The sequence below is a fragment of the Setaria italica genome, chromosome VIII (assembly GCF_000263155.2).
Source record: "Setaria italica strain Yugu1 chromosome VIII, Setaria_italica_v2.0, whole genome shotgun sequence".
NCBI lineage: Eukaryota > Viridiplantae > Streptophyta > Magnoliopsida > Poales > Poaceae > Setaria > Setaria italica.
Genome location: NC_028457.1, coordinates 34,318,484 through 34,335,655, shown reverse-complemented (window position 1 = coordinate 34,335,655; position 17,172 = coordinate 34,318,484). Strand labels below are relative to the sequence as shown.

At 47.5% G+C, this 17,172-nt stretch overlaps 2 protein-coding genes across 2 annotated transcripts; one reads left to right on the top strand and one right to left on the bottom strand.

The window, feature by feature from the left end:
* The first annotated feature begins 5,487 nt into the window (after window positions 1-5,487).
* On the top strand, window positions 5,488-8,708 carry LOC101770249 (phospholipase D alpha 2). Its single transcript, XM_004979686.3, has 3 exons — window positions 5,488-5,899; window positions 6,050-8,015; window positions 8,118-8,708. The coding sequence occupies exons 1-3, from the start codon at window positions 5,825-5,827 to the stop codon at window positions 8,570-8,572; spliced, it is 2,496 nt and encodes an 831-aa protein (XP_004979743.1). The 5' UTR covers window positions 5,488-5,824; the 3' UTR covers window positions 8,573-8,708.
* A 3,214-nt stretch (window positions 8,709-11,922) lies between these two features.
* Window positions 11,923-12,447, bottom strand: LOC106804480 (uncharacterized mitochondrial protein AtMg00810-like). The gene is made up of 2 exons (XM_014805652.1): window positions 12,204-12,447; window positions 11,923-12,158 (listed from the first exon to the last, which is right to left on the bottom strand). The coding sequence occupies exons 1-2, from the start codon at window positions 12,445-12,447 to the stop codon at window positions 11,923-11,925; spliced, it is 480 nt and encodes a 159-aa protein (XP_014661138.1).
* Window positions 12,448-17,172: the final 4,725 nt, after the last annotated feature.

The window sequence follows — 17,172 nt, the reverse complement described above, 5'->3', positions numbered from 1 at the left end:
GATTCTCCGCCAAACTGGCGCGACAGGGGGCGGCGCGGCTCACCGGCCGGCGCCCTACCGGCGGCGGGACTAGGTCGGGAAAGCATCTCCGTACCCTCACACACCCGTGCGTGGCAATAGCTCCTCGGGAGATGGCCGGAGCCACTCCCTCCACGGCGGCGGGCGGCGTCACCTACGGCCGGTCGCGGCTACGCGCGATGACGGCGCAACCTACCCCAACGACTACTACTACACCATACTAGCATCCCAAGGACCTACCCACGACTACCCAAGAAGGAAGAGAGCAAGCGCAAGGAGGTGCTCACCGTGAGCAGGAGGTGCGGCGACGGCGGACAGAAACGGCGGCGGGTTCTGGCACGCCGGCGGGGAAGGTGGGCAACAAGTGGCTAGGGGTGTTGGTGGGGTATGTGTGGAGATGTGGACGGAGGGAATCGACAAGAGCGGCGGTGTGGTGGGGGAATTTTTACCCGGCGGCGGTGGCTTGGACAGAGAAGCGGCGGCGGTGAAAAGAGTGGCGGTAAAACGGGCGACGCGGGAGCGGTAGATATACAAACGTTTTACTGCACGCATGGGCGACACCGTGGTCTACTTGTAGGCTTGCGTGGTGAGGAGGTGGCATAGCTGCCGCGCTGGCGGGCGACCGAAGACGGCGGCGGCGACACGTTGAGCGCGACTCTGTCATCCTTCCCCCCCTTTCTTCTGATGCCCGAAATTCAGAGCTCCACCACGGTTGATTTTGAATCCGACGGTTCACAAGTCGCTTAAACAAAGTTGTAGATAAACTTGAATCCTTCAACTTTTATTTTGGCTCTGACCCAAGATAAACATCCCAATATAGTCAAATTTTGAATTCTTTCTTGCATTCGTCTGAACTTCTCTGAAACTCGGCATTCAGTTCGTCAGTCTTGAACAGAGTCACTTACCCGACTTTAGAAATGGTTTTAGTGATCTAAATCCCTTCCTCTCTGTCCAACTACTTCCCAATTGTGTTCTACAACCTTCAAAGTTTCCATTTTGCCCATAAACACTTGCACCTTTTGTTCTACATTTTTCTGAAATCGGCTCCAAACTTGGCCATTTAGTGCTGTTTCAGACTTAGTCAAATTCAGTGATGCAGTTTATAGTGACAAGATGCTGACTTTAGGCCTTCATTTGAAATGGTTCCCTCTACTATTTCTGATCAACAACACTTGAATATTCTTGTCCAAAGTCCACACTTCAATATGGTGTAGTTGTTTCAATCCACTTATTTGAAAAATTCAACAGAAATCAATTTTGAAAATGGACTCTGCTGCTGTTTTTCTGAACTCCCTATTGTCGGACGGTGAACAGTAACTATGAGTTTCCATTTTCTTTCTTTGATTCTTTTGAGGTATTTCGGATCAATTCTTATCCCAATTCTTGATCTTTAAGTTCTAACCACCCTTAAACCTTCATTCCATATTTTTGCCGAATTTTTCTGAATTTCAAATTCAAAATTCAAATTTCGGTCAAATTTGGCCCGAATTTGATTTTTAGCCCATTTCTTCTTCTTTTCTTCATGAATTGCTTCCATTTCTTCAGAGTCACTTTGATGACTAAAATGGCAGGTATTACAATAACATCAGTAACATGTCATGACACTACAACAAATAAAATGCAACAAATGTTAGGTACATGATGCCACCTTCTGTTTATCTGTCATAATAATTCAAGGATAGGTATTCTCTATGCCAAGATCTTCTTTTAGTGTCTGGAGGAACCATTTCCAAGAGGCTAGTGACTCTACCTCTACAATACCAATAGCAATTGGATAAATACAATCATTTGGATCAATGCCAACTGCAGTCAGAATCTGTCCACCATACTTGGTCTTAATGTAGCATCCATCCAAACATATGATAGGCCTACAAGCACTCAAAAATCCCCTTTTGCAAGCATCAATGGACATGTACATAGTACTGAAATTGCTATCTGCTAGGGTCAGGAAGAAGGTGTTGCCAGGATTGCTCCTCCTCAACTCATGACCAAAGTCCCAAAGTAATTTGTACTGATCTTCCTCATCACCAAGTACTGCTTTCATGGCTAGCCTTCTAGCTCTTGTTAGCTTAGTTCTTGATGGCGTCATGTTCCAATCCTTTTGTACAATTCTAGCAAAGTTAGTCAATGACATCTTCTGATTTGCTCTAAATGATTCTAGATACTTTTCAGCAAGCCAGTTTGTAGGGCACCTCTTCAAAATCCAATATTTCTGACAGTTATGCTCACCACAATATGTCTTCACCACTAGACCATTAGCCCTACTGTCATGAGAAGCATAAAGGTTCCAAGGGCATCCTTCTGCACAATGTGCCCTGATCCTTTTCCTCTCATTCCTTAGTATCTTGATGTCTACCCTCTTCTTCAAACTGTATTCTATAATTGCCTTCCTTAACAACTCAACTGACTCAAATAATATACCCACCTTGAATATTGGGTTTTGGATATCCACTGATCTAAAGGACTGAAACCCCATCCTAAGCTGACCTTCACCATCAGAGTCAAGTTCCTGCAACTCATCTTCATCTGTTGACAGGTCTTCATCCACACTAACTCGTCCTTTTCCCTTGCAGCCAGTAGCCTTCACTCCTTTCCCTATTTTCCTTCCTTTGGCAATCCCTTCATCAACCACATCCTCATCTACATTGTCAACAAATAGATCATCATCATTTTCTAAGTCATAGTCACCATCAACAAATTTCATGTCCTCACTGTCACTACCTTCAGACTCACTATCAACAAAATGTTGGGCTTTATTACTTGTCATTCTCTCCAGGTTGGAATAAAAGCTTGGTAGCTTCTCATTTCGACTCCTCTCAACAACTTCAACTTTTTTGGGGTTCAACAATTTTGGCAGGCTAACTACTGGATTTGCTACAATGTCATCCCAATGTAGTCCTACAATAGTATCATCATGGTCAACATAAAGCACAAAATTCTTGACCTTCTTCACCAAAGACATCATGAGCAGTGAGTCACCATCAGAACAAACTATTCTCAGACCATCAGAAAGATCTTTTCCCAACAGCAACCAATAAACCTTCAAACATGCACTCTTTAGATAACCAAGTTCCTCAAGAAAATCTTGAATCCACAACAGAGACCAACTATCTGCCTCACAGTGATCAAACCAAGAAACTTTCTGATCCAAATATGCTCGATTCAACCCTTGACCAACAAAGAAACCTCCATGATGCAACTCAACTGTGAACTCATCACTATCATCACCTACATTGTCAAAACTACCTCAAATCAAACCCTAGCTGAACCAAATTTGAAAACATCCCCTAAAAATCACAACGAAATCCCAGAGATTTAGGCTACGATTAACTCACCGTACACTGGTGGAGGTTCACCTTCGCGCCGCACCGAGGGTACCATCGTCAGGATTCGCCGCAGCCAGCGGTCAACGGGGTAACCTGCGTAGACGAGAGGAGGGGAGAATATGAGGATGGGAGAATCCGGGCTGCAAAAGATACTAGACGAGAGGAATGGAGAATCCGGTCGCTAGCTGGTGGGTAGGGGCGCTTCAACCTTCCTCGCCGCCGATTTCCCGCGGCGACCGCCCCTCCGCCTGCTAACGACGGACTTGACGATGCGGACGATGCGTTATGCGACGGGCGGATATTTTCAGGGGGCAAAGCGCAATTATTCCACCGTCCAGCGTGTCCCACCGTCGGGATGCCACGTTAGCGGCGCCACGTCCGCAAAAATGCCATACCGTGGCGATTTGGACCTACGGTGAACGAGAAATCAACATTAGGGATCAAAAATGGGTTTTCAGAGCTGATGTACCAATTTGGCACACTCAGGCAAGTTAAGGGGCCCACAGTGTATTTATCTCTTTTCAGATCATGAGTAAGCAAACTGGATTAGATCAGAAAGAATATGCTTTTTCGTACACAGTACAGCTAGCCTTCTGGCGCCATGTGAACTCTCTTTACTCTTTCCTCATCATACGTCCCCATCCGGATCCTGCCATCCTCGACTTCCTGAACGAGAAACATGTGACCATTTTTTTTCGTACACAGTACAGCCTACTGGTGTTTTTTCTGCTGCTAGCACATACTTTGTGCAAAAGAAACAAAAGGCTATTACTTTGTGCAAAAGAAGCAAAAGGCTGACTATGACTTATTTATAAGCTGTAATAACTTTAAAATAAAATCCTTGGAAGAGACTCTTTTCCTGAGCTAGCTGTTGCCGGATCAATAGTCTGGTGGCCAGTGGTGGGATGGAAAATAAAACTACATATGCAAATGAAATTCCATATTATGGGTTTTGTTATGCTGGTGACTAGTTTACCTCAGAATGTTTTCTTCTGTACAAAGTTAACATACTGAATTACAACAAATTGACTTTTAGAACTTCCATATTATGGGTTTTGTTATGCTGTTTGTTCTATGAGATTATGAGTTGATGTTGTATAATGGATAACCACTTTTTCTTAACAAAAGATCAAATTAATTGTAAAATTACTGTGAGAAAAAAAGTCAGAACATCTCCAATGATAAGTATATTACTATACAAATAGTTAGTCATATAAATTATTGTCATGATTACAAAGTTTTTCACGGTAACTAGGATATATTTTGTATTTATGAAATGAGAGAGTATACATATAGCCCTCCTACAAGAAAACTGACCAGCCCAAGTGCAAGTAAGAAATCTTCTATTGATATTGAGAGTTTTCATGCTCGACCAACCTGTCTATTTACATGTAAGTTAGCATTTTTTTCCATTTAGATCAATTATGCCTTGACTTGCATGATTTTGTGCAAACATGTTGAATGTGAAGAGATCGAATTAAAATCTATTCGTGGTGTGGTAGAATATGGTTGCGTTATTTTAATATCGAACATAATCATTTGCTATGCCTTCTTATGATTACTATACTTCTGCCATATAAGAAAAGGTACACTGGATATATTCATTCATAGAGATTGTGAGCACTCTGATACTCATTTGCAAGTATACTTATCTTTTGCTAGAGGGTCTATACGTTGTTACAAATTGGAGACTCCCTTTTTATAATTTATATATTTAACCACTTCATTTTAGATTATAATCTAAATAAATATTGACATTCAAAACCTGCTGTGCACATCGCTTGTTAATCAAGGAATATGAACCAGTAGCCTGTGCTGGTGAACGGGTTGATATGATGGACTAGTTTTTTTAAAAAAGAATTGAACCAAACGTCGCTCAGAAATAATGCAAGTTGCAACCGGCCCTCGACTACATCTCATCCAGAACATTTTTCACGTGTAGCTAGCCTTGGAATCTTTCTCCCAGGATTTCAATAGGCAAGTTGCAATTGCAACCACCAATTGCTTGGCAGCAATCTAGAGGTGCCTGCAGCTGCATACAGATCCGTGTCAACTTTCAACGCCAGTAAGCAACAGTTTTATAGTACCCAGATGCCCTGACTGTCCAGGACCAAATTGCCTGATTGTTTAGAACCATTTTGCATGCTAACAACCATTTTATAGGCACAAAATGCATCCAGGCTAGATCCACCGACGCCATGGATAATCTTTTTTAGGCAAACAGTGGATTAGATCCGAAAGAATCTACTTTTTCGTACTGCACAGACTACTGTCGCCCTGTGGTTGATTTTAATTCGCTCCTTGTGCAATGTGAAGGCATCTTCCTCTGAAGCATCGTCGTGTGCAGGTCAGTGTCACTATAAAATGGCAGGCCACCTCTGCTAACGAGCAACAACTAGCTCTCACTTCTTGTCGTGGTAGCTGAGCTGCTGAGACGATCGAGCTGTGTGAAGTGAGCTCAGGAGGAGGAAGGAGAAGCAATGGCGGCCATGCTGCTGCACGGCACCCTCGACGCCACCATCTTCGAGGCCAAGTTCAACATCCCAGTCAGCAAGGTCAGTTCCATTAAAAAAAAACACATTTCACCATCAGTTTCGTGGACTGAAGTGAACTCCAAATCAAATGTGTCGTCTTCTTTCAGTGAGTTTCAGCTGAATGTGCGCCAATGTTCCAGTTGAATGTGCTCACCAGTGTTGTAACTGCAGTTCCTCGTTGGTCTCATCCCACGCGTCGATGGCATCCCCACGGGGCTGCCGCAGCTGTACGCGACGGTGGACCTCAGCCGGGCGCGCGTCGGCCGGACCCGCGTCGTCGACGACGACCCGGCGAACCCGCGGTGGAACGAGTCGTTCCGTATCTACTGCGCCCACTCCACCACCGACGTCGTCTTCTCCGTCAAGGCGGCGCTCCCAGTCGACGCCGCGCTCGTCGGCCGCGCCTACCTCCCCGTCCAGGACCTCCTCAAGGCGAAAGGCGGCGAGGTGATCGACCGGTGGCTGGACATCCTTGACGAGGGCATGATGCCGCTCCTGCACGGACCCAAGATCCACGTCCAGGTCCGCTTCACCGACGTCGCCCACGACCCCCAGTGGGGCTGCGGCGTCGGCGGCGCGCAGTTCACCGGCGTGCCCAAGACCTTCTTCAAGCAGCGGCAGGGGTGCCAGGTCACGCTGTACCAGGACGCGCACGTTCCCGACACGTTCAAGCCGCTGGGCATCCAGCTCGCCGGCGGCCGGCCGTACGAGCCGCGGCGGTGCTGGGAGGACGTGTACGACGCCATCGCCGGCGCGAAGCACGTGGTGTACATCACCGGCTGGTCCGTGTTCCCGGAGATCACGCTGGCGCGGGACGGCGGCCGGCGCCATCCCGGCGGCGGCGTCACCCTCGGCGAGCTCCTGAAGCGCAAGGCCGACGAGGGCGTGCGCGTGCTCATGCTGGTGTGGGACGATCCCACCTCGGTCCTGAACCTCGGCCTCATCGACGGGCAGATGAAAACCAACGACGCCATCACGCTCAGGTACTTCAGGGGCAGCGGCGTCCACTGCGTCCTCTGCCCTCGCGAACCCGACGACGCCGCCAGCTTCGCCCAGGGCCTCAAGACCTTCGCCTTCAGCCACCACCAGAAGTGCGTCGTCGTCGACGTCGCCGACGTCGCCGGCGGAGGACGCCGCCGCATCGTCAGCTTCATCGGCGGCCTCGACCTCACCAACGGCCGCTACGACACGCCGGAGCACACCCTGTTCCGGACGATCAACACGGCGCACAGCAACGACTTCTACCAGGGCAACCTCCACGGCGCGACGATCGCCGCCGGCGGGCCGAGGGAGCCGTGGCACGACATCCACTGCAAGATCGAGGGACCCGCCGCCTGGGACGTGCTCCACAACTTCGAGCAGCGGTGGAGGAAGCAGGGCGGCAAGGACGGCATCGTCCACAACCTGCTGTTCCCGTGGAAGGCCCAGAAGGACGTGCTCGTCGACCTCCGGGGCATGGAGGACGTGATCGCGCCGCAGTCGACGCCGGCGGCTCCCGCCGGCAACGACGAGTCCTGGAACGTGCAGGTGTTCCGGTCCACCGACAGCAGCGCCTGCGACGGGTTCGCCAAGACCCCGGCGGAGGCGGCGCAGTCAGGGCTCGTCAGCGGCAAGGACCACGTCATCGAGCGGAGCATCCAGGACGCGTACATCCACGCCATCCGCCGCGCCAACCGCTTCATCTACATCGAGAACCAGTACTTCCTCGGCAGCTCCTTCGGGTGGAAGCCCGACGGCGTGACGCCGGAGAACATCAACGCGCTGCACCTCATCCCCAGGGAGCTCTCGCTCAAGATCGTCAGCAAGATCGAGGCCGGCGAGCCCTTCGCCGTCTACGTGGTGGTGCCCATGTGGCCGGAGGGGGACCCTTCGAGCTGGAACGTGCAGGCCATCCTGCACTGGCAGAGGAAGACCATGGAGATGATGTACGGCGACATCGCCGCCGCGCTCAAGGCCAAGAACATCGACGCCGACCCCAAGGATTACCTCTCCTTCTTCTGCTTGGGCAACAGGGAGGCGAAGCTGGAGGTGCCTCGTGAGTACGAGCCCAAGAGCCACCCGCCGCGTGGCAGCGACTACGACCGGGCCCAGAAGGCGCGGCGCACCATGGTCTACGTTCACTCCAAGCTCATGATTGGTATTCCCAAGCTCCTGTCAAATTTCATACGAACAAATACTAAATTCATACAAAAAACTACACATTTCATTTGATTAATCATTTATGTTCTCTTTGGATCAGTTGACGATGAGTACATCATCGTCGGATCGGCGAACATCAACCAGCGGTCGATGGACGGGGGCCGTGACACGGAGATCGCCATGGGCGCGTACCAGCCGGCTCACCTCAACGCCGATGGCCAGGCCGCCAGAGGCCAGGTCCATGGCTTCCGGATGTCGCTGTGGTACGAGCACCTCGCCGAGCTCAAGGACGTGTTCAAGGACCCGGGGAGCCTGAAGTGCGTCCGGGCGGTGAACAAGATGGCCGGCGAGTTCTGGCAGCGCTACACCAGCGACGAGGTGGCCGACCTCCATGGCCACCTTCTCAGCTACCCTGTCGATGTCAAGAGGGATGGCACGGTGGCGGCGCTCGAAGGGGTGGAGTTCTTCCCCGACACGATCGCTCCGGTGCTCGGCGGGTTGTCCCTGCTGGTGAACGTTGGCAGTCCACTCACGAATTTTGTCCTTAGTACATAGAGGTCAGACAGTGCATCGGCTACTGTATTCCACGGCAGTGTGATGTCGATTTCTAGGCTACTATTAGTACCCTTGTGTTCACCAACATTTGAATAATAAGGTCTTCTGCCTCTTGAATAAGATTTATTTAGTACTAGTCCATCAACCCGTGCTCCCGCACGGACTAATATTTTTAGAAGCTATTGTATTTAAAAATTATTTAGAAATTAAACTTCTAGCTAATAATCAAAATTGATTACCGACTACTCTCTTCTTTTTTCAATATGTCAACATAATACTTATATAGATATGTACCTATCTTTGTCCAGTTGTGATTGATTTTTTATTAATAATTACTTTATGCACTTTTTCATCCATATTCATATGTTTTCCATTTTGTATCGCACCTCCAATCCTCCATACATTATGTTTAGCATACAAATCAATATTTTTCATCGATTCCTCACATACATGTATAAATGGTCTAAATGGTGACACTCATCATGTGTATATACATAAATAGGTAATTTAGAATCATATATTAGTTTAATTTTTGACATTTCTGTATGATGCACATGAAGATAATTAGATTAAGATTTAGGTGTCTAATTTTGGTTATTTTTAATAACAATATACATGGGTAATATAGATAAAATTTTAGAATGACATTTTAAGTTATGCTTTATAATGATATGTATTAGTAAATTGGATGAAAATTATGGGGTTACTTTAGATTATTTTTATAATAGCTGAGCTCGGTAATTTAGATATAGGTTTAGAGCTCATTTTTGAATATTTTCACAATGACAGTGGTGGGTAACTTTTTAGAAAATATAATAGATCAATGGCTATGATTATTAGAGTTTACAGGATTGGTGTTTGATATTTTTGATTTTTATGAGAATTTGTCTCTTTTTTCTAGCTTGTCTCGTGGGAACTAATGCGGAGTCTCCAATGGAAAAAATGAGACTATATTGCTAAAAAATATTACCATAAGCTACCTCTCGTTTGTTAAATATTCGAACACAATACTTATATAGATATATACTTATTATCTTCATCCAATTGTGATAGATTTTAGTTAGTAATTACTCTATAATATTTTCATCCACATTTATAATCTTTAATTTTCACTTTGCATCTCAGATATACGCTTGAATTTGTTTAATGAATCCTAAGTTTGTGATACAATTTTAACATAGAAATCTATATTCTCATCACTTCCTCTATATCTTTATAAATGGTGACGCACATCATGCATATATACCTTAATTATTATATCATATACCAATAGTGCAAGATATAGACGATTTAGAATCGTATATTGTTGTATATTTTTAATTAAGGTTATTTGATTCAAACGTAGGGTTATCATGTTATTTTTAATAATAGCATGTGCGTGTAATATAGATGCAAATTTAATGGGTTACTTTAAGTTTTTAAGTAATAGTGGTGGGCAATTCGGTTGCAAATTAGGGGGTTATTTTAAATATTATTTATAATGGTATAAGTGGGTAATTTTGATGAAGATTAGGGGGTTACTTTAGTTCATTTTATATAATGGCAGAGGTGGGTAATTTATATATAGATTTAGGGGGTTACTTTAGGCTATTTTCATAATGGCATAGGTGGGTAATTTTTTAGAAAATATAATAGATCCAATGGCTATGATGATTAAATCTATCGATTGACGGTCAGATGTTTTGCTTTTTTGTGAGAATTTCTAGGATTTCTCTCTTTTTCTAGAGTGTCCACCTAGGAATCTTAGGTGGCTTCACCTGGAGGCTTCAAAAGGAGCCTCCAATTAGTAATAGTAAGATAGGAGAAAAGAAGAACGAATCATATGGCTAGGAACCTCTTATTATTTGGGAGTGTGCAATTGAAATTAACGCATAGCTAATCCACACAACGAGGTAAAAGATCTTAAAAGGTGGTGGCAACGGACCCAGCAAGCGAAATGGCCCCCACGGCCCACCAACATCTTCCTAAGCTCGATCAGGCCCAGGAAGACTTGGACGCATGATCGTAGAACATATTCAGCCCAACTCCATGTTATATCCTAGAGGGGAAAAGTGCTATTTACCACCCCGGAATAAGGACTGAGTCCGCGTTTCATCCTATGACTCTAAAACCATCCGTTCCGACTCCTCCAACTCACCAAACCGGAGGCTTTTACCACCTAAACCCGAATCCAGCCTGGTTTTATCCTACGTGGCAATGACATGGTGGCGGTTTTGACATGCGTAAAGATTTTCTTCTTTTATCCTCTTCCTGTACTCTCCTGCCGCCGCCGCCGTCCAACCCCGCCGGCCGGCCATCCGTGCCGTGACCACCTGTGCCGCTCGAGGGGCTCCAGGAGCGCCTCGACTTCCTCCTCCTCCTTTGGCCTATCCACCAACGACCTCTACATTGACAAATCAAAGAAGCGAGGAGCGGGTGAGCATGATGCAATATGAGCAACGCGTGAGCGGCGTACGCCCGAGAAATCACCTGTTCCTTACTTCTTCTTCCTGACGCAGTCACATGCTAGCACTAAATTCACCAAGCAGTGGCCTAATATTTCTCTGATGCGGAAGGGCAGCAGCTGCAGCATCACACAAGCGACAGAGATCGCCGGAGAATCGTCGCTGTATGCAACGCCGACGAGGTCAAGATGTCACACACGCACGCAAGGAAAACTCACGCGAACTCCCTGGAACACGATCTCGTTTTAACGTTTGCAGCATTTTGGACTCTATTCTCTTATGAAGCAAAATAGATTTACAAACGAAAGGCTCGGTCCTCAAGCCGAGAGATGCGCGCCACCACCCCTTCACAATGCCTGCCATCCCAAGCACCAGGATCATGGCGCGCCTAAGACGTGCTCCAGTACGAACATGCACACGTCAGAGCTCTACACATGCACAGCTAACTATCTCAGCCACTCTAACAAACTGGATTAAAAACCAGCTAACGTGCACAAGGCTTATTCAACAAATCTCCTCCTAAGACTTGTGCACTGAACTACTTACAGATACAAAGGCCAATCTTGGCGCAGAGCTCCTGGAACTTCGTCTTGCAGAGTGGTTTTGTGAGTACATCACCAAGCTGCTCATCAGTCCTAATGAACTTCACCTTGATCTGCCCATTTTGTGCATAATCCCGGATTAATGAAACCTTGTATCAATATGCTTGCTCCGATCATGATGCACATGATTCTTGAGTAGAGAGATTGTGGACTCGTTGTCCACCCTAAGCACAGGCTTGCTCACAACTGCATTTAGAATTTCAGCTAGCAGCCGTGCCATCCAAACAGCCTGACAGGCAGCTATTGCAGCAGCAATGTATTTAACTTAACAACTTGATAGTGCCACAACCTTTTGCTTTGCTGACTACCAACTAATTGGACTGTCTCGAAGGAAGAAGATGACTCCAGAAGTGCTCTTCCTGCTATCAACATCCCCAGCCAGATCACTATCACTGAAACCCAGAAGTAAAGGCTCATCTCCTTTCTTCCTTGCATACTTGAGCCCCAAATCACTAGCCCCAGTAATGTATCTTAGAATGTGTTTCACTACTGCTAGATGCTCCTCATGAGGCTCCTCCATGAATATGCTCACATACCCAACTGAGAAAGCCAAATCAGGTCAATTATTTACCAAATATCTCAAACTTCCAACCAAGCTCCTATATTGATCAGTAGCATCAACTCGAGGGCTTTCACTCTTCTGACTTAGCTTCAGCTTTGCTTGCATAGGCACTTCACATGGATTGCACTCCTCCATGCCAGCCTTCTCAAGGATCTTTCTAGCATAACTTCCTTGAGACAGAGTGATTCCCTCTACACCTTGCTTCACCTCAATGCCTAGGCAATAACTGAGTAATCCTAGATCACTCATCTTAAAAATCTCTACCATCTGTGGCTTGAACTTTTTGATGCTGTTGCAGCTAGTCCCTGTGATTATCAGATCATCCACATAGACTCCTACCACCAGCCTCTCAGTCCCCACACCACGATAGTAAATAGCATGTTCAGATGGACACTTCTTAAATCCCAGAACACCCAGTTTATCATCTAATTTTTTATGCCAAGCACGAGGAGCTTGATGTAAACCGTATAGATCTTTATGTAGTTTGAATACATTGTGTTCTTGGCCGGGCTGAGCAAATCCCGACGTTTGCTCCACGAACACCTCCTCCTGAAGGTTGCCATTCAAGAACGCCGTCTTGACATCGCCACCAATGCAAACAATAGCCTAACTGCTTTGATCTACACCCTTAGAGTAAACACTTCATCGTAGTCAATACCTTGATGCTATGCGTATCCCTTGATGATGAGCCGTGCCTTGTGCTTAATCACTGCGTCGTGCTCATCCCTCTTCACCTTGTACACCCACTTGAGGCCTAAGGCGCACGGGCCTTGTGGCAGCTCCGTGAGAGTCCAAGTGCGGTTCTCCTTGATTGACTACATCTCCTCCTCCATCGCCCGACGCCAGCATGCCTCCTTCTTCACCTGCGCCTGGGACGCGGACTCCTCCGCGCTCACTACCAGCAGCTTGCCGTTGGCAAGATCGTGCACATCATATCTTGGCAGCGATCCCGGCTCCACGATGTCATCCACTGCCCGGAAATGCAGCGGTGCATCCTCGTCGTGGTCAGCATCCAGTTCCTCATCGAGGTCCTACGGTGGGGACACAAACTGCACACCAATTTGTGTTGATGCTGGCGTGCCGAGGGAGCCGCCCTGCCAAGCTAGTGTCGAAGCATGGGGTGTCGTCGGCGTTCCCGGCTCTACTTCTAGCGTGTCCTCCTGACCGCCATGGCTGAGGCTTATGAACTCGACGGTGAAGAAGTCATCACCGTGCACCGTTGCAGCTTCCTTCTCCACACCATCAGACCAGTCCCACTGGCCCTCCTCATCGAACACCGCATCCCTCGTCACGTGAGCACGGCGCGTCATGGGGTCGTATGCTCGGAACGCCTTGGAACCGCGCTCGTAGCTGATGAAGATCACCTTGCGCCCGCAATCCTCAAGCTTCTGGAGGTGTGGTTTCGTGTTCCACACATAGATGATGCAGCCATAGGTCTTCAAGTGGTGAACCGCCTACTTCTTCCCGTGCTATGCCTCGAACGGGGTCATCCCTTCTACGCTCTTGGTCAGGCACCGGTTCATGATGTACACAGTGGTGTTCACTGCCTCACCCCAAAACCAGCCCGACAACCCCTTCACCTTGAGCATGCTATGGGCCGTAGCCACCATCGTGCCATTGCGGCGCTCAACGATGCCATTTTGCTATGGGCTGTAGGGGCAGTGAGTTGATGGCGAACGCCTTCAGCCGCGCAATACTCTGCGAACTCGATCGAGGTGAATTCACCATCTCGATCAATCCAGAGCGCCCCCAATTTGAGCCCGGACTCGCCTTCCGCCCACGCCTGGATCTCCTTGATCACCCCTGCTACTCGATCCTTGTATGGCAGAGCCACCTCCCACATGTACCGGCTTCGATCGTCCATGAGCAGGAGGAAGTAGTTGTTGCCGCTCGGCATCATTGGTGTGATGGGCCTGCACAGGTCGCCATGCACCAGCTTTAGAACACGTCGTGCATGGTACTCCGGCTGCTCCGGGAACGAGGTGCGCCTCTGCTTTCCGGCCAGACATGCCTTGCACAACTGGTCCACCTGCTCCACTGCCGGCAGGCCACACACCAGCTCCTCCTGAGCCATCTTGCACAGCACCGCCATGTTGACATGCCCCAGCCATGCGTGCCATCACCATGCATCTTCCTTGCCACATGCTGCCAGGCAGACTGGTTGTACAATGTTGATGTCGAGCACATACAGCTGGTTCACCTCACGCACGACCTTTGCCCAGTCAGCTCGGTGAAGGTGAGTGTCGTCGGGTCAAGGAGCATCTGGATCGCCAGGATGATCTGCTTGAACTGCGCTGGCATGCTGCGAAGCATCTTTTCCATGATCTTCACCTCCTCCATGGGTTCTCCGAGTGTTGAGAGATTAGCCACCATGCCATTGAGGTGGAGTGCAGAATCCTCCACCGATTCAGTCTCCTTGCACGTCGCCAAGTCGAATTGGCGACACAGCTACTGCGTCGTGGACTTATTCACCCGGTCATCACCAATGCGCATGGTGGTGATGGTGTCCCACACTTCCTTCGCCGTCTTCTTTCTCGGCAATCGTGGACACCATCTCTGCCGGTATGGTGCTGCAGATTGCATTGAGCGCCATCATGTCCTCCTAAGGGTCAACGTCGCCAATGTCGACCGCCGTCCAGTGCGTCCGGGCCTTCAACTTGACCTTCATGAGGAGCACCCATTCGGAGTAGTTGCTCTTGGTGAGGGCGGGGTAGCTAGTCCCTCCGTCCACCTCACGGACCACCCGCTAGATCATTGTCCCCTCCTTGGTGCCGCTCAACCCGTCACCCTTCTCTGTCTTCTCCGTCAACGGCGGTGTCGCGGCGCCTATCATGATCGCCCACTCGATTGCGCGGTCTCGATTCCAACGGCGGTATCTCCGCGATCGACTCTCGGCCCGCAACCAGCTCTGATGTCACTTGACAGAGATTGCCAGAGAATCATTGCTGTATGCAACGCCGGCGAGCTCAAGATCCCATGCACGCATGCAAAGAAAACTCACGCAAACTCCCTGGAACACGATCTTGTTTTAACATTGCAGCGTTTTGGACTCTATTCTCTTATAAAGCAAAACAGATTTACAAATGAAAGATTCAATCCTCAAGCCGAGAGATGCGCACCACCACCCCTTCATGATGCCTGCCATCCCAAGCACCAGGATCATGGCACGCCTAAGATGCGCTCCCGTGCGAACGTGCACACGGTCAGAGCTCTACACGTGTATCTATATTGTTCGGTAGTATTTTATATATTACATTTGACATTTACATACGTACATAAATCCGTTCTTGTGGCTGACTTCTGTTTCCGGTGACTTATTAATGTTGGCATGCAGCTTCTCTTGTACCTCACGCAGGTTAAGCTTGGCTTGCTCGGTGGGAGGAGTTAATTGTTAATTTCAGGATCCTGGAATGGTGGCAGTGCATGTTACCTGTCACATATTTGGTTTGACATGCCTGAATTTGTTGTGCATGTACATTCTTTTAAATATCGTATGCACAATATTTTCATTGCTTTTTAGCTAAGCAAAAACAAAAATGCAAAAAAAGCAATATCTGAAAAACTACAAAAAAATTTCTTATTTCTATATTTTCGTTTCTTTTGAGTGGGTGGGTAGGGAACCCCACTAACATTTTATTTCGCATAGCTGGTCCTAAGCCCAGACAAAGGAGGAGGAACCACCCATAGGCATTGCTGAGATGATGGCAAGTTGTTGTTAGATTTGGAACAGTAGAAAGTTAGTTGACCGCACGGGTCTGCTTGTGTGCAATTAGACCTCATCGATAGCTTTACCTGAATGGACTCTGTTTCTAGTCACCGTCCGACTCTGTTTCTGTTTGCTGAATATCCTGTCCTGCCTTGCAAGTCGATAGTTGCTACTAGTACTTTTGTTTACCTTGTACATACTGTTTGCTGTAATCTGTCTACGCAAGATAAATCAATTGATTCTGCAACGACACAAACCATGGCAATTGATACTAGATAATTAACGTTTCGAGGTGCTATGCCGGGTTGATTCATGTTGCAGGGCGTCTGCAGGCAGAGATTAACAACACCTCTTGATCACGTTCCTTACACTTTGCTGGGCTGGCTTGCTCTTCTGTCGGAGTTACTGATGCAGTCGGTGTCTGTCTGCTAATGCTACTACGTTACCTGAATCTACTAGGCAATTCAGTTTCCTGCTGTTTCAGACCTGTAATAATATCTGAGCTGTTGGTTTGTTTGTTTCTTCCATTTGGCTGTGTCATGTACGTCGTGCAAATAACTTTGGGACATATATTATGCTGTCCTCCTCGTTCTGTTTCATATTTTCAGTAAAGTTTTTGTCGCTTTTTACCACATCTTGCTAACATGCATATTCTGCTAGTTCGATTGGGGCATTGCTCTAGTAGAATTCAGATGAGCTGACTCCGTTCGTAAAGGCAGACAGAGCTTGAGAGAACACATATAAAAAAAGGCAGTTGCGACAAACCCTTTAGTGATCAGACAGTCAATTGGCTTTTGATCTAACGTCTTGTAGTTTGCTCAGCTTCGGCCTGTAGATCATCTCGTTATCTCGTTGAAGAGAGTCAAGTCTGAAGTACAGCCATTCTAAGCGAGAAGCCCATCCTCTCATATTCACTTAATGTATTGTATACGCAGTTGTACAATTACCCACGCGTTATAAAAAACATAAAGTAACCCCCAAATCATGTGCACCTAATGCTGACTAATTAATTCAATCCACACGTGAACATCGGCGTCTCAGGGATGATGTGGCATGCACCTAAAGATGCAAACTTTTCCTTGAATATTGCACCTTGAAGGTTAGCCTTGGTGACTACTGGTATTTTTTGATGAGGCTGAGCTATTGCCAGAGTACACAACCAATAAATTAGAAGTAACAGCTAGTAAGTGGCAGGTTAGGTAAGTACCCACTGATGAATGTTTGGCTTGACATGATCGGCTCTGCTGGTTCCACGAAGATGCCAATATACAGCAAGGACATAAGAC

Coding starts and splice junctions, on each gene's coding strand:
- LOC106804480 (XM_014805652.1), bottom strand. CDS start 12,447: ATGGTAGAGATTTTTAAGATGAGTGATCTAGGATTACTCAGTTATTGC. Junction 12,159..12,203: donor ATATAGGAGCTTGGTTGGAA/GTTTGAGATATT, acceptor TGGCTTTCTCAG/TTGGGTATGTGAGCATATTC.
- LOC101770249 (XM_004979686.3), top strand. CDS start 5,825: ATGGCGGCCATGCTGCTGCACGGCACCCTCGACGCCACCATCTTCGAG. Junction 5,900..6,049: donor TCAACATCCCAGTCAGCAAG/GTCAGTTCCATT, acceptor TTGTAACTGCAG/TTCCTCGTTGGTCTCATCCC. Junction 8,016..8,117: donor TCACTCCAAGCTCATGATTG/GTATTCCCAAGC, acceptor TCTTTGGATCAG/TTGACGATGAGTACATCATC.